The sequence below is a fragment of the Moschus berezovskii genome, chromosome 11, assembly GCF_049115385.1.
Source record: "Moschus berezovskii isolate FMDL1 chromosome 11, NW_MosBer_1.0, whole genome shotgun sequence".
NCBI lineage: Eukaryota > Metazoa > Chordata > Mammalia > Artiodactyla > Moschidae > Moschus > Moschus berezovskii.
Genome location: NC_142470.1, coordinates 31,929,961 through 31,945,164, shown reverse-complemented (window position 1 = coordinate 31,945,164; position 15,204 = coordinate 31,929,961). Strand labels below are relative to the sequence as shown.

Below are 15,204 nucleotides of genomic sequence, written 5' to 3'. Positions count from 1 at the left end.
ATCAGCTTCTTAGTTTCTCAGGTCTGTTCTGCACAATGTTGCATGAATGTGTACTGGATTCTCTAAATTCCAAATTCTTCAGCAGGCCCTTTATGATCAGAGAAATAAAGTTGGAAAGGTATAGCATTATCAGAAAATATAAGGCCTTCGATGCTTTGCTAAAACATTTTGGAAGAACTTTTATATGTATAGACTGTGGAGACTCATCAAAGATATTTGAGCAGAAATGCAAAATTACCAGGAGCTGTGACTTTTCTCAGGCTTCCTTGATGGCTCAGAGGTAAAGAATCTGCTTGCAATGCAGGAGACACAGGAGATATGGGTTTGGTCCTTGGGTTGGGAAGATCCCCTGGAGGAGGAAATGGCAACCCACACCAGTACTCTTGCCTGGAAAATCCCATGGACAGAGGAGCCTGGTGGGCTACAGTCCAAGCCAGACATCTCAAGATAATTCTGCCAACACTCAAAGAGTCCAGGCTCTGTGGAAAAGAAGAGACTGGGGTGAAGAGAATTTCTCCTTATCCTTCTCTGTTTAAAAGCAGGAGGTAGTCAGAACCTGGACTAATTATTGTTATGTGTTCGAGGAATATAGGCCAAATTTCCTTCATTTTTATTTTTAATTTTATTGAAGTATTATTTATTTACAATATCATGTTAGTTTCAGGAATACAGCACAGTGACTCAGTTATATATATATGTGTGTGTATATAATTAGTGCTGCAGTGAACATTGTGTTGCTTGCATCTTTTTTTATTTTTGCAATACCATTCTTTATCTTAAAAAGTAGGGAGGATCCTGGGGTTAAGTACACAAAGCACCTAAGTCCTTCGGGTATTTTAGTGTCAGTTCTACAAAGTAAGCTTTGGCTTCCTGGCACCAGGGAGGCTCAGTCTTCTGGAGGCTTCCAGAAGGCAGGTGAGAAGAAGGATCCAGCAGCCCTCCCTCCTCGGTCACAGTCACAGGGCAGCCTCAGGCCGGAGAGGAGACATCAGTACATCCAAGGGCTATTTACAGGGGTCTTCTGGGGAATGACTATGGATCACTTCATGAATGCCACTTCTGGGATCTTGCCCTTGGCCTTGAGATGAGTAAAGGCCTAGGCAGATCTGGTGTAGTCCCAGTTGTTGTCCTGAAGGCATTTCTGGGACCACTCAAGGTTCATACCTGACTGGGTAGAGAATGCCTGCAACATTTCCTGCTGCTCTGGGGAGAGGGTGGGCACTGGGCTGGAGGAAGGTGTGGGTACAGGCATGGCAAAGGCTCTCTGTATCTCATCAGCACTGGCATTCCGCACAAACAGCTCATTGTTGACGATGCACAACCCTGAATTGCTGGCAGGATCAGCGACGAACGTCCGGGTAAAGGCTCACAAGGAGTCCCGAGACTTTCCATCCATTTCTTTGAAGACTCCATTGACAGAGAAACACAGCAATGTGCTTGTCTGTGCACTTATGTCTACCACAAAGGAACTGATGTCATGCTGAGTTTTGGGCAACTCGTTGAGGAAGGCCACCACGTTGAGACGTGTGTGCTTCAGCATTCAGAACCGCAGGGTAGGGTCTTTAAGCTTCTCCACATTCCTGGTATCCTTGAAGTACTCGGCCAAGTTGCTTCGGGCAGGGTTCTGGGGGGTGAAAGGAATGCTCAGGGAGCAGCAGGCTCCATCACGGTAGGCATCCAGGAGCCGCTGCCGGTCTCCTGAGTCATAAACCGCATAGTACTGCTGCAAGAAGTGCGGGACCAGATTCTTCAGGGTCTCTGTTCCAAGGTAGCTTCCCTTGCAAGGCGGTAACGTTGTGGGGGCTTCAACATCAAAGGCAATTGGTGGGGGTAACTCATGGCCATCCAGTCGTCGTAGTTTCGGAAATCGCTCTTGAACGGTGCTGATGTAGGTGGACTGGTCTCGGAAGTTGTCGCACAGGGTGTTTCCGTCAAGCCAGAGCTCTTCCAGCTTCAGCCCTTTGATCTTGTCCAACTTCTGCTCAGACTTTAGCTCATTTCCAGAGAGATTTAGGGTCTTTAGATTGGGTGCTTTCTGCACAATGCTCGACAAGTCATCCAGCCAGTAGAGCTTGTTGCTCAAGTTCAAGGACGATAGCTCAAGGATGTTCTCTCTGATGATTCGCAGGGTGGCTGCCATGCAGCTTCTACGGTTCAGGACAACGTCAATGTTCTGGGCCACTAAATCTGGGTCTGAACGGAGGCCCTTGAGGTCAAGTGCTTGCTGGAAGCCATTGTATCGTTTGCTCATGATCAGCTTTAGCTGCTCTACTTGTTCTGGCTTCAGTTCATTCTGCACAGAATGGGGTGGAGAAGAGGAGTTGATGATAATAGATATCCTGTGGTTCTCCCAATCAAAAATCTTATAGTTAACAGCCTTGAGTGCAGAGGCCTTACTGGCATCCTCCACAAAAAACTGGGCTCGTGTGTTTTCATAATGAAACTCAATGAGGGTAAAAGGGACACTGCACTTGCTCTGAATCACATTCAGGAGCCATGACTTGTCATATTTCCTGCCGCAAGGGATTGTAATCTTAAACCAGTTCTTGGAGGTCCCATCCTGGCTGGTGCCAGCCCCTCCCCTCTCTGCAGCAGCTGGATCTCTGCGCAGGGGCAGAGTAACATGAATTCGAGTCTGCTCGTTCCACTTATCACCCCGACGGTTGGGTTGTGCAGCATAGGGGGTGTATCGTACTCGGGGAGCATCCTGGACATCGCTCATCGCCACGTCTCTGTCGTCGTCCTCCAGGCGGGAGGACTGAACGCTGGAGCCCCTCTCCCCGGCCTCCGGTTCCCCTCACCAGACTTCCACCGGAAAGGGCCCCAGCCTTTTTTTCTTCTTTGAAGGAAACTAACTCGATCATCGTGCTCGTTGTATGACTTTCCCTCGTCCGCCATGGCACAGCTAGAAGCAGGGGCGGGCTGCGTCGCGGACCGCTGCCTAGCCAAACGTCCGAATGCCAAGGCCCTCCAGGCCGAAGTGCCTTGTATCTTTTTGAATTATAGTTTTCTCTGGCTATATGCCCAGGTGTGTGGCGGGGATTGCAGGATCATATGGTAACTCTAATTTTTTTACCAAATTTCTTCTTGTTACTAAAGATAAAAATATTGAAATTAATTCTTCTAAAAAATTTCAATGACTGTATTACCAAGTTTGTTTTTCCCTTATTCACAAACTCTTACCCTGGGCTAACCCTGGCCATACACACCCTCAATGACATTAGACTAACTTGGGTGGCCTAAAACATGCCATATAAATTGCTTTTGATATTTAATTGGCCTATTAGGAATTTTCTTTTCCCAGGAAAATGTATCATGCATTATTTATCAATAAAAATCTTTTAAAAGTGCATAAGTAGATACTAGGGAAGTATATATATTATCTTACAGAAGACCAATGGGTTTGAGATGGCAGCCTTCTTCATTAGTAATGACAGAGGACATTATTTCTTCATTTGGCAAGCTACTGCAGAATTACTTAATCTGACATCATGTGTAGAAGAAAAACAGACCTTTCTGTCTTGGTAAGAGATTCTAAGAGTAGGGACAAAGCTAGCAAAAAGGTATGAGAAAAAAATGCAGACAAATGAAAATCAAATCTACCAGTTTGGAGGAGAATATATTTCTTTGGATTTAGAGTGTGAAGACAGCTTCTCAAGTTCTGTCTTTGATGCTAAGTAAACCAGGCAGGTTGAAAAATATCCATTAGATTCAGTGACATGAGTAGCACTGGTGGGGTGGTGGGAGTTGTTTCAGAAGAGGTGAGAATGGAATCAGTTTGGAGTGGGTTAAGAAGAGAATGAGTGGTGAGGATGGGACACTGCATATTTAGACAATTCTTTGACTAAACATTCTAAGATTAAACATCACTTAGAATGTGTTTGTTGGTCGTCATAATTGTTTTGTAATATTAAATTGCCTGTTGATATTCTTCAGCCACTTAAAATTTTGTCTTTTTAACTGGCTTACAAGAACTTTTCGTAAATTATTTTTCACATTTGAGTGTTTAGTTTCATTTTTCAATTAGAAAAGGACTGTTTGACTAAATGCTTATTAAAAAACAATTTTTCAGAAAATACAGAAATAATGTTCTACCTTCTCTCTTTTCCCAACTCACTCCTTCTCAGCATGTACTGTGAACGGTTTGGTATGTGTTATTTCTGATCTTTTTCTGCATCTTTATGTAAATATATACAAACACATGTATATAGACATAGAGAGGTGGATTTCTTTTCATAAATAGAAGCTTACTAGATGTGTTATATTGTGAATGTCACTGCTTTGGGGGAGGATTTTTCTGTGTCATTATTCATGGAGCTTCCTTATTTTTTAATGTATTTCCATATTGATGTACATTTAGATTTTTCTCTTATAAAAAATGCTATAGTAAATCCTTATATATATACATGCTGGAGTATTTTTATGGTACTGTGAAAAGTCTTTCTTTTAAATCTCTTGTTTTTTTACATATTTTTTTGCATTTGGATCTTTAATTTATCTAGTAGATGTTTTGTTATAAGATATGAAAGGCAAGTTTCTTAACCTGTTAGAGCTTCAGCTCTGTTGTCTCTCACACAAGAGTAATAGTGCTGCCGTCACTGGACTATTACATGGATTGTATTGAATTCCAGGTGACTTAGCACCACATATGGCACATTCTGGATATGTTTATTCTCTTCCTTTCCTTCTAATTTGGCCAGCAAATTCCTATAGTAGCTGGGTGTGTCTATAGGATATTGTCTTTTTGCATATTCAGTAAGAGTCGAGTCATCCTGATTTCCTCTGTTTTGACGTGTCTCACATTTCACAGAAAGGCTAAACCAGTTGTCTGGATTTGTCTGGTTATATTTTCATGGTGTAACTTTCCTTCTTGATTATTTCAGAGAATCTTTATCAGAAAGGATGGAGTTGGGACAAGGAAAACTTCTCAGGACTGGACTGAATGCATTATATCAAGCAATACACCCAATTCACGGCCTTGCTTGGACTGATGGGGCTCAGGTAGTCCTGACCAATTTACAGCTTCACAGTGGAGAGGCCAAATTTGGGAACTCAATGGTCCTTGGACAATTTGAACACGTGTATGGGGTGTCCTGGGCCCCGCCTGGTGCAGCTGACACACCCACTCTGATTGCTGTCCAGCACAAGAAGTGTGTCATCGTGTGGCAGTTGTGTCCTAGCCCTACAGAGACAAGCAAGTGGCTGATGTCTCAGTGCTGTGAGATCAGACAGTCATGCCCTGTCCTTCCCCAGGGCTGTGTGTGGCACCCAGAAAGTGCCATCCTGACTGTGCTGACTGCTTGGGATGTCTCTGTGTTCTACAACATCCACTGTGACAGTTCCCAAGTCAAAGTGGACGTCAGCACCCAAGGCCTCATTCACTGTGCATGTTGGACCCAGGATGGCCAGAGGCTGGTGGTGGCAGCAGGCAGCAGCCTGCATTCTTACATTTGGGACAGTGCTCAGAAGACCCTTCACAGGTGCTCCGTCTGTCCCATGTTTGATGTGGACAGCTACGTGCGCTCAATCGGAGCCACTGTGGACTCACAGGTCGCTATAGCCACTGAGCTTCCGCTGGATAAGATTTGTGGGTTAAATGCTTCTGGAACTTTTGACGTTCCCCCTAGTGGTGAAGACACTTGTCTGCATGCTTTATCAGTTACTGATCCAGTTTCTTCTGAAACAAATTCTGAAACACCGGTGTCGTCATCCTTTTCTGAGCCTCTGGATCTAACTCATATCCACTTCAACAGATCTAAATCTGAGGGTAGTTCTCTTACTTGTCTAAGAAGAAAAGACTACTTGACAGGAACTGGCTTGGATTCTTCACATTTGGTCCTCTTGACCTTTGAGAAGGAGGTTACCTGCAACAGAAAAGTCATCATTCCAGGCATTCTGGTTCCTGATCTAATAGCATTTAATCTTAAAGCACAAGCAGTCGCAGTGGCTTCCAATACATCTAACGTAATTTTTATCTATTCTGTCATTCCATTATTAATGCCAAACATCCAGCAGATTCAGTTAGAGAGTAATGAAAGACCAAAAGGCATGTGTTTCTTGACAGATAAATTACTATTAATTTTGGTGGGAAGACAAAAGTCCACTGACTCGGCATTTCTTCCTTCTTCAAAATCTGATCAGTATATGATTCGTTTGATTGTTAGAGAAGTCATGCTAAAAGAAGACTCTCCAGTGACCCTGAATGGAAACCAGAGTGGTAACTCTGCTTTCAGTACTCTGATAAATAAAACAAATATGAAGAAGCTAATTGAAGATCTTTCTCCAGATTTTTGTCCCCAAAGCAGAGGGCTCTTGTTCACAGCTAATAGCAGCAGTCAAAGTGGAAGGCCTGGAAGAACCCTTATTAAAGAAATAGAAAGTCCTGCGTCCAGCATCTGTGATGGCTCCACAGTCCTAGAAAGTCTAGATGCCAGGCCTGTTAACTGGTCAGTGACACTGCCCAGACCCAGTGGCACAGCAGCCCACACCAGTACCGCAGCACCTCCTAACTTAGAACGGGAAAAGGAAACATACCAGCTGTCTAAGGAACTGGAAGTTGTGTCTAGGAACCTGAATGAAGTGCAGCGACATCTTTCTGAACTCAGCGACTTTCTGCACAATGGGAAGAAATCCTCTCCAGTGTACCCACTCTGTCAGGATCTGCCTTATGTTCACATCACTTGCCAGGTAACTTCTCCTCTGGGGGAGCTACCACTGGCTCCTGCATGTGCTGCAAGAGAAGTTTATTGTTGAGGCAGTGGGGTTCTAATGGAACTTCACTGAGCTGGGCATGTTATGTTCAGGCAAGTTGTTATACCTTTTCAGGTTGGTTGGATAGGCCCACATAGCAATATACACCATGACTTTATCATGCGCATGGTATGAAAACATGAATTCTTGCACTCATTCTGGCAATCTATGTTTAGAAAACAAATTCTTAAATCATGCTGTTTCATTGAGAAGACCTTTTCCTATATGCAGTTGCAAGCTCTCTTCCATTTATAAGAAAGGTTATAGTCAGTAAAATTTTTTAATGTGTCTATGTATGCCAGTATATGCAAACAAAATATTATTTAAATGGGCTCATATAATATCTATTTTGTCATGAATACTTTCCCGTTGAACTTGGCCCTGCTTCTTCTCCCTGTAACCCACTTTTAGCTAGCAGTTTAATGCGGATCCTTGCATATTTTTCCTTCGTACTCATATAATCTTACACAGATCTTTGCTTAATTCATAGGTATATAGGTGTTGGAGTGGTGATTTTCTCATTGTTTTACAAACATAGAGTCATATGGTGTATTCTTTACTTCATGCTGAGAGTATTCTGTTTATTCAGTTCTTCCCTTGTTGATGGACATTCACTTTGTTTTCAGTTCTTAGCCACTCCAAATAGTGCTGCAATAGTATTCTCGTATGTATCTATTTATATTCATACTTTTATTTCTATTGGCTTGGTTCCCAGAAATGGAAGTGCAGATTTGAAGAGTGTGTATATATATATATATATATAATATGTATATGCTTTTACTTTTAATAGAGTTGTCAGATTGCCTTTCAAAAACTTTTTACTAAACAATGAATCATCACATGCCCATCAGCAACATATGGGACTATCCTTTTCCTTACATCCTCACCAATCTGATGAATGTGAAGTCATATTTCACTTTTATTAATTGTTTTTCCCTTACTGTTGGCTATGATGAATGCTTAATTGTGAATGACTCTTTGTGACCCCGTGGACTGTAGCCCACCAGGCTTCTCTGTCCATGGGATTTTCCAGGTGAGAATACTGGAGTAGGTTGCCATTTCCTACTCTAGAGGATCTTCCCAACCCAGGGATCAAACCCTGTCTCTTGCATCCCTTGCATTGGCAGGCAGGTTCTTTACCACTGCGCCACCTGGGAAGCCCCTGGTAATTCACTACTATTAATGAATTTGAATATATCCTCATGATTTTTGGTCAGTTGAGTGTGAATTGCCTTTTGCTCATTTTTCCCTATTGAATTACCAGTTTACAAGAGGTTTTTCTAAAGAAATTGATGGATGAGTAGTAATCTAGGTTTTCTTGCATTATTTTATTACATTAGTTTTTACATTTATGTTTTTAATTATTGATTAAAATTTTCTGAAAATTATTAAAAATCCATCTTTATCCCACTGAACTTGATCTACCAAATTTTTCATATATAAACTTATATATCCTGAGATCTAATCCTGGTTACTTCTTACTGCAGCTACTGTAATACTGGTCTTTGTCTAAAACTTTCACAATACCACACTGATTTGATTACTGTGGACTTACATATCTTTGTTTAAAGATATATAGATATATCGGTTGTCAGTTGATAGCATTTTTTAAGCAATAAAGCATTTTAAAATTAAGGTATGTACATTATTAGACGTGCAGTTGCACACTTAACTACAGAATATTCACTGTGCATCCTCCATGGTTAAGTTGTGTGTGACTCTTTGTGACTCCATGGACTGCAGCACCCCAGGCTCCCCTGTCAATGGGATTCTCCAGGCAAGAATACTGGAGTGGGTTGCCATTTCTTCCTCCAGAGGATCTTCCCCACCCAGGGATCGAACCCATGTCTCCGGCATTGGCAGAAAGATTCTTTACCACTGTGCCACCTGAGAAGCCCAGAATATGCACTAGGAAACCAAAAAATTTCATGTGGCTCACTTTACTGTGACACTCACTTTATTTCAGTGGCCTGGAACCAGAACCTGCAATATCTCTGAGGTATGCCTGTTTCTAAAACAGCCAAGCAGCTTTTCCTCACCATCTGATTGTATCTTTCTTAGGCTGCCATCCGTCATCCTATGGTGCTATTAGTCTCATCCTAGAAAAACCAACTCCTAAAGATAAAGACATAACCTTGGGGAGGAACAGAGCAAAAGGAAATTTGGGGTTGTTGTGTCTTGTCTGATTCTTTAGTTGTGCAAAATAATACAGCAAAAAGCTCCTTATTTAACACTGAAGTTGATAGTGGTAATAGATAAGAATATTTTGAACTGTACATTTTATTCTTAGGAAATGTTAACCCCATTGCTTCTGCAATCAGTTTAACAATTTTTATCTTTATTTTTGAAGAAATCTTATTTTGTAGGTCCTGTTGTTGAAAAAAGAATGATGCTTCTCTGCAATGGCAAGCTAAGACTCAGCACAGTCCAACAGACTTTCGGCCTCTCTCTTGTTGAAATGCTGCATGGTAGGTAAAATTCAGAAGGCAACTCTACCCGACATCCCCTCCCTCAATTTTGTGACTGTCACTGGTGATGAAAATGACGTGTACCAACCATTCAGTGATTCAGTAGACAGTTAAAAAGTATCATTAATTGTTATTGTATATCTAGGCCTGTTATAGGTGCTAAAACACACGGAAAATATGGCTTCTGTCCTTAAGGAAGTTACAACCTAGTTGAAAAACCTGAGTGCACACGTGAAAAAACTAGATAGAGTTACAAAGCAATATGTAACAACTGCAAGGAAATGACAGAAAACCTCATATATACCAGTTGCATTAAAACATAAAAAGCATTGCAGAGTATTTCTTTCGTGTGTGTGGGGGGGGCGCTCTGCACGCACACAAACATTCTTTCATTTGTTTGTTTATTAATTTTGGGGCCACACCACATGCCATATGAGATCTTAGTTCCCCAGCTAGGGACTGAACCCTTGTCTGCTGCAGTGGAAGTCTTAGCCACTGGATGGCTAGGGAAGTTCCTACATTCTTTTTTCAAAATATTCTTTCCCATTGTGGTTTATCACAGAACACTGAATATAGTTCTCTGTGCTATACAGTAGGACCTTGTTGTTTTCTTTTTTTTTTTTTGGGCTGTGCCTTGCAGCTTGTGGGGTTTCAGCTCCCCAACCAGGGATTGAACCCAGGCTACAGCAGTGACAGCCTGGAATCCTAACCACTGGGCCACAAGGGAACTCACATAGAATATTTCTTAAAGGCATTGTCTTTTTTTTTTTAATTTATTTTTTTATTGAAGGATAATTGCTTTACAGAACTTTGTTGTTTTCTGTCAAACCTCAACATGAATCAGCCATAGGTATACATATGTCCCCTCCCTTTTGAACCTCCCCTCCATCTCCCTTCCCATCCCACCCCTCTAGATTGATACAGAGCCCTCGTTTGAGTTTCCTGAGCCATATAGCAAATTCCTGTTGGCTATCTATTTTACATATGGCAATGTAAGTTTCCATGTTACTTTTTCCAACATCTCACCCTCTCCTCTCCTCTCCCCATGTCCAGAGTCTCTTCTCTATGTCTGTTTAGGAGCTGTCATTTTAATATTCAGGAAACATGTTTACATGAAGGACGCTCCTAGACCGCTCAGGGCTGACTCATGCCTGTGTTCCATCCCATGGGGAACATGGTGGTTTTCTTATGCCTCAGTCTTCAGGACAGCCACACACTGAACATAAAATTTTTTTTTTTAATTTAATTTCTTTTTTTTTTTCCCCACTAAACATTGTAGCGTCAGCATTTTTCACTTTGATACATGCATTTATGATACAACTTGATAATTGTAATTTTTACTGGGTTAATATTCTCTCTTGGATGTACCAATTTTTTTTCTTCCAGTTTTATTGAGATGCAGTTGACATACAGCACTATAAAGTGTACAGCAGAACAGTTTGACTTAAATACATCATGAAATGATTATCATAGCAAGTTAGTGAACAACCGTCATCTTGTATAGATAGAAAAAAGTGTTCCTTGTGATGAGCAGTATTTACTCTCTTAATACCATATTTTAGTGTGCCTTGTTTTCTTTGACATTTAAGTGGTTTCCAATTTTTCATTATCATCAATAACACTAATAAAAACCTTTCTGTATTTTATACATTTTTGGAAAGTGTAGATTTTCAGAAGTGAAATTACAGGGTCACAGTAGACTCAAAAGAAACAGAGATAAGTCCAGGTATGTGTTATACCAGTGGTCCTAGGTTACCCCAGAATAAACTATTTAGGATTATCTGGGCACTTCTAGCCTGGCACTAGGCAGTTCAACTTCCTTGGGTATCCAGAGGCTGGTATGGATCTCAAAAATATAGAAGTTTTCTCCATAGAGTTGCTGTTGCCAGCTTCGCATAGTTTCTGGAGAAACTACTAGACGGCATTAGAAAAGGTAGGGACACCATACATAGCCCCTAACACCAGCATGCACACATGCACACACAAGCTCAAATACATGGCACTGACCCTTTAATGCCTAGCCTGGGCGTTAATGCATGTCCCTTAGCTATACCTGTCACCTGTCATCAGTATCCCATTCCTGCCATGTAACCTGACCCAAAGTTTCACCCAGCCCCTCCATCTCTGTAAAGTCTTGTGATGGTCAGGTTCAGGATTATCAACTACTACATTCTTTCCCTCAAAAAAGTTGTATTTGTGACATTTTTCTTTATTGAGTAAGACAGGATATCCTGAATTACCTGTGTGTTTATTTTAGAATTGCCTGTGTGTTTATTTTACTTTGCAGACTTCCACTGGATCCTTCTCTGTGCGGACAGTGAAGGCTTCGTCCCCTTAACTTTCACAGCCACACAGGAAATAATCATAAGAGATGGCAGGTCAGATGACTTCAGAACCTCTGTCTCAGAGCCTTAATAGCAGTCCTTCTCTTGGAGTCTTCAGTGATGGATTCCCCAAAGCGGAGATACCACTGGCTCCTCTGACCATACTGGCAGTGTAGCCTGATACTTATCAGCAGAGTATGTGCTGCACATCCTCGCAGACGAGGCCATTACTAACGAGCTGTTTTCCAAGGTGGACATTGCCCAGCTGGGATCTGCAGTGCCACTGGGAGGTGAAGCGCTTGCCATGGCTGGCTCCGCCACTCTTCCCCCCAGGCTGCTGTTCCCTGCCCTGCAGCAGAGCCCAGTCTTTGTGAGATGGCTCAGAAAGCAGTTATTTATGTATTCATGACTGTGTGGTTTTGTCTAAGGGCAGAATTCCCGGCACAAAACAATATTATGGTGCCATATGGATTGTGTTTTATGGTTTCTCTGAGGCTTTCTGTCCCTTGCCCAAAACAGCATTAAAGCTCTTAGAAGCACTTAAAAGGTACCTCAGGATTGTAATAGATCTTCTTCTTGGCTTCGAGTTGAGTGTGAGGAGTGCTGGAGAACATCTGCTCCAGCGTCTCTTTTTACCCTAAATGAGCAGGAATGCACAGAGCTCAAAGGAAATCAAAAAATCGATTCATTTCTGCTCCCAGGACTACCTCAAACAGGGTCACAGTAGACTCAAAAGGAAGTAGTTGTGATGTTGGATTTGAACCTAACCCTCTCACTTCCCTAGAAAATTCTGGCTGACAAAAGTCCAGGAGCTCCTGAAATCTGGCCCTGGGCAAATTTCAAATGATACTTACAGTGCTTTGACTCCCTCTGGGCCCCACTGAGGCGTGTCCTGATGTTACTAGTCCAGTGCCAAGCACAGGTGAGGCCTGTGGCGGGATTTCGTGCTGTTGTCACTCAGGATTTTCTCCCTGAGAGGTTACTCATCTCCTGTTTTGGGGATCATAAAAATGGCCTATTTTTCTCCCAGTAATCAACTCCCTTAGTTTAAATTGCCACCTTAATTTGTCTATTTTTCTGTTCTCCCCGTTCAAGTCTTACAGGCCAGCATAGAATCTGTGAGAGAAAGTATTTCAGAAAGTTGAAAGACAGTGAATCTGAGATATTTTCTTATAATTATGAGCTAAAGCACCAGCTTAGCCCCTTGGAAAGAGCCCCTGATCCCAGTTTCAGATAGACTCACCACTTTTCACAGAGTCATAAACTTCTGGCACTGCAGCGTAATGAATGGATTGATGTGTGACTAGTCAGAACACATCTGAAGGTACGTTGATTCAGCCATAGGAGCTCAGATGCATAGGAGCACAAATGCTTCTTCCTCGTTTCTTTCAAAGTCATCTGGAAAGATCTTGTACCCTTGAGGACTCCTGTCTGCTAGTTTATGAAGATGGAGCAGGGATAGGGAAGAAGAGAGAGCCACTTTGTGGTTGAAATGCATTAGAGGAGCTGCTGGGGTAATGGGAATGGAGGCCACTTGTCTGGAATCAGTTGCTGGAGAACAGTGGCTGAGGACAGCCTGAGGCCTGGATCCATTTTCGAAGGAAGTGTCTGGTGGGGTGAAACCACACAACTGTGAAGCCTTAAGACGGGCTCTGAGGGACCTGACAGCAAAATCTGCAGGTGCCCCAGAGCGTATGTTGCAATCATTTCGCTGGTCAGAATCCTGTGAATGAGTCTTCAATAAATCACTAATGGTTGTTGCAGCTGTTGTGAATGTTTTTGTTTTTTAAGTTTATTTATTTTTGTGTGTATCGGGTGGCATGCAGAATTTCCCAGACCAAGGATTGAACTTAGGCCCTCTGCATTGGAAGTGAAGAGTGCCAACCACTGGACCACAGGAGAATCCTGTTGTGAATGGTTTTTTTGTGTGGGTGTATGTGTGTGAATATTTTAATATTTACTTTGTGATTGTTTCTGATATAGAGGAATGTTCTTGATTTTTACATATGTTGTCTTCATATTTCTTCTGGTGGACAGTCCAGGATATAAATTATTTCTTTGCAACAAATCTTATCCCATGACAGCTCTCATACAAAACATGTTTCCCTGGTCTCTACTATATATAATCACTGGAATAAATATAAGATAATCTAGTATTTGTTGGTTTGGGGAGAGAAGGAAAATAGGGAGAGAAGAGCTAAATACTTTAAATTATTGTTTAATGTTATATTGAGAATATTTTACATAGAAACATTACTTACAAATCTCATTTTGTGCCCAAATTTTAAAAATTTTTGTATGGTATTATTTAATAAGTGCAATAGATGTAAAGTATAGGAAGGCATAATAATAAAGTGAATCACCTATCCCTAATTTAGGAACCAGAACATTACTAGGAACCATTCAAGCTCCCTATGTATCCCTCCTGGATCCTTCTCCATAGAAGTAACTCCACCCCAGGTGCTTATTTCTTGATTGTTGTAAATTATCATTTCTTCTTTTCTGTTTTTTATTTTATGTTATGTTTTTGGCTGCACCATGTGGCTTGGGGGATCTTAATTCCCAGACCAGGGATTGAACCCAGGCCACTGTAATGAAAGCACCAAGTCCTAACCACTGGACCACCAGGAACTTCCCTTTTTTTATTTGTTTATTTTTGGTTGTACTGGGTCTTCACTGCTACGTGCAGAGTTTTTCTATTTGTGCTGTGTGGGGGCTACTCTCTAGTTCCGGGGTGAAAGCTCATTGCGGTGGCTTCTTGTTGTGGGGCAGATGTTCTAGGCACACAGGCTCAGTAGTTGCAGTACACAGGCTTAATTGCCTCGGGGCACATGGGATCCTCCTGGATCAGGGATCGAACCCATGTCCCTGCATTGGCAGGCAGACTCACAATCACTGGACGACCAAGGAAGTCCCAACTTCTACCATTTGTTAATGGTAGAACTCACACATTGCAACACTTTTCCCTCACTTAATACATACTTGGTGTATATGGGGAATGGGTTGGTGGAGTAAATGGGAGAGAAAAGAAACTAAAGAGAGACCAAATTAGGGGTTTAGTGACTGGATAGATGCTGACATAAGTTTACCTAAAATGCAGGAGGCAGAACAAGTGTGGGGAGAAGGATGTGTGATGTTTTAACTTCCTGGAGGACACTGAGGTGGGCTTCTGATTCCAATTCTGAGTACAAAACCATGTCTTTCATTTCTAACTGCTCTTAGGCAAGTTGCTTAACTCACTAGTCTATTTTCTCACCTGAAAATGAGATAATCCTGCTTCATAGGGCTGTCATGAAGAAGAAATGGAATTATACCCTTTGGTCAGCCCATGATCGCCTCCCATCTCCGAGATCCAACACTGGACCCCCAGCGGTGGCCCCTACTGCTGTTCTTGTACAGTGCGGCTCTCCTCGGTTTCCTACAAGACCGCGCTCCCGGGACACAGCTGCTGCTGCTAAGTCGCTTCAGTCGTGTCCGACTCTGTGTGACCCCATAGACAGCAGCCCACCAGGCTCCCCTATCCCTGGGATTCTCTAGGCAAGAACACTGGAGTAGGTTGCCATTTCCTTCTCCAATGTGTGAAAGTGAAAAGTGAAAGTGAAGTCGCTCAGTAGTGTCCAACTAGTAGTGACCCCATGGACTGCAGCTCACCAGGCTCCTCT

General features: G+C 42.2%; 1 protein-coding gene and 1 pseudogene across 1 annotated transcript in view; one reads left to right on the top strand and one right to left on the bottom strand.

Moving 5' to 3' along the window:
- WDCP (WD repeat and coiled coil containing) overlaps nucleotides 1-13,305 on the top strand; it is a 19,336-nt gene extending 6,031 nt beyond the window's left edge. The window contains exons 2-4 of the mRNA XM_055400373.2: nucleotides 4,884-6,687; nucleotides 9,101-9,218; nucleotides 11,506-13,305. Coding sequence (XP_055256348.2) covers nucleotides 4,903-6,687; nucleotides 9,101-9,218; nucleotides 11,506-11,633 — 2,031 coding nt within the window. The 5' untranslated portion in view covers nucleotides 4,884-4,902 and the 3' untranslated portion in view covers nucleotides 11,634-13,305. The remainder of the gene's footprint in view (nucleotides 1-4,883; nucleotides 6,688-9,100; nucleotides 9,219-11,505) is intronic.
- Nucleotides 886-2,914, bottom strand: LOC129539619 (nuclear RNA export factor 1 pseudogene; annotated as a pseudogene).
- Nucleotides 13,306-15,204: the final 1,899 nt, after the last annotated feature.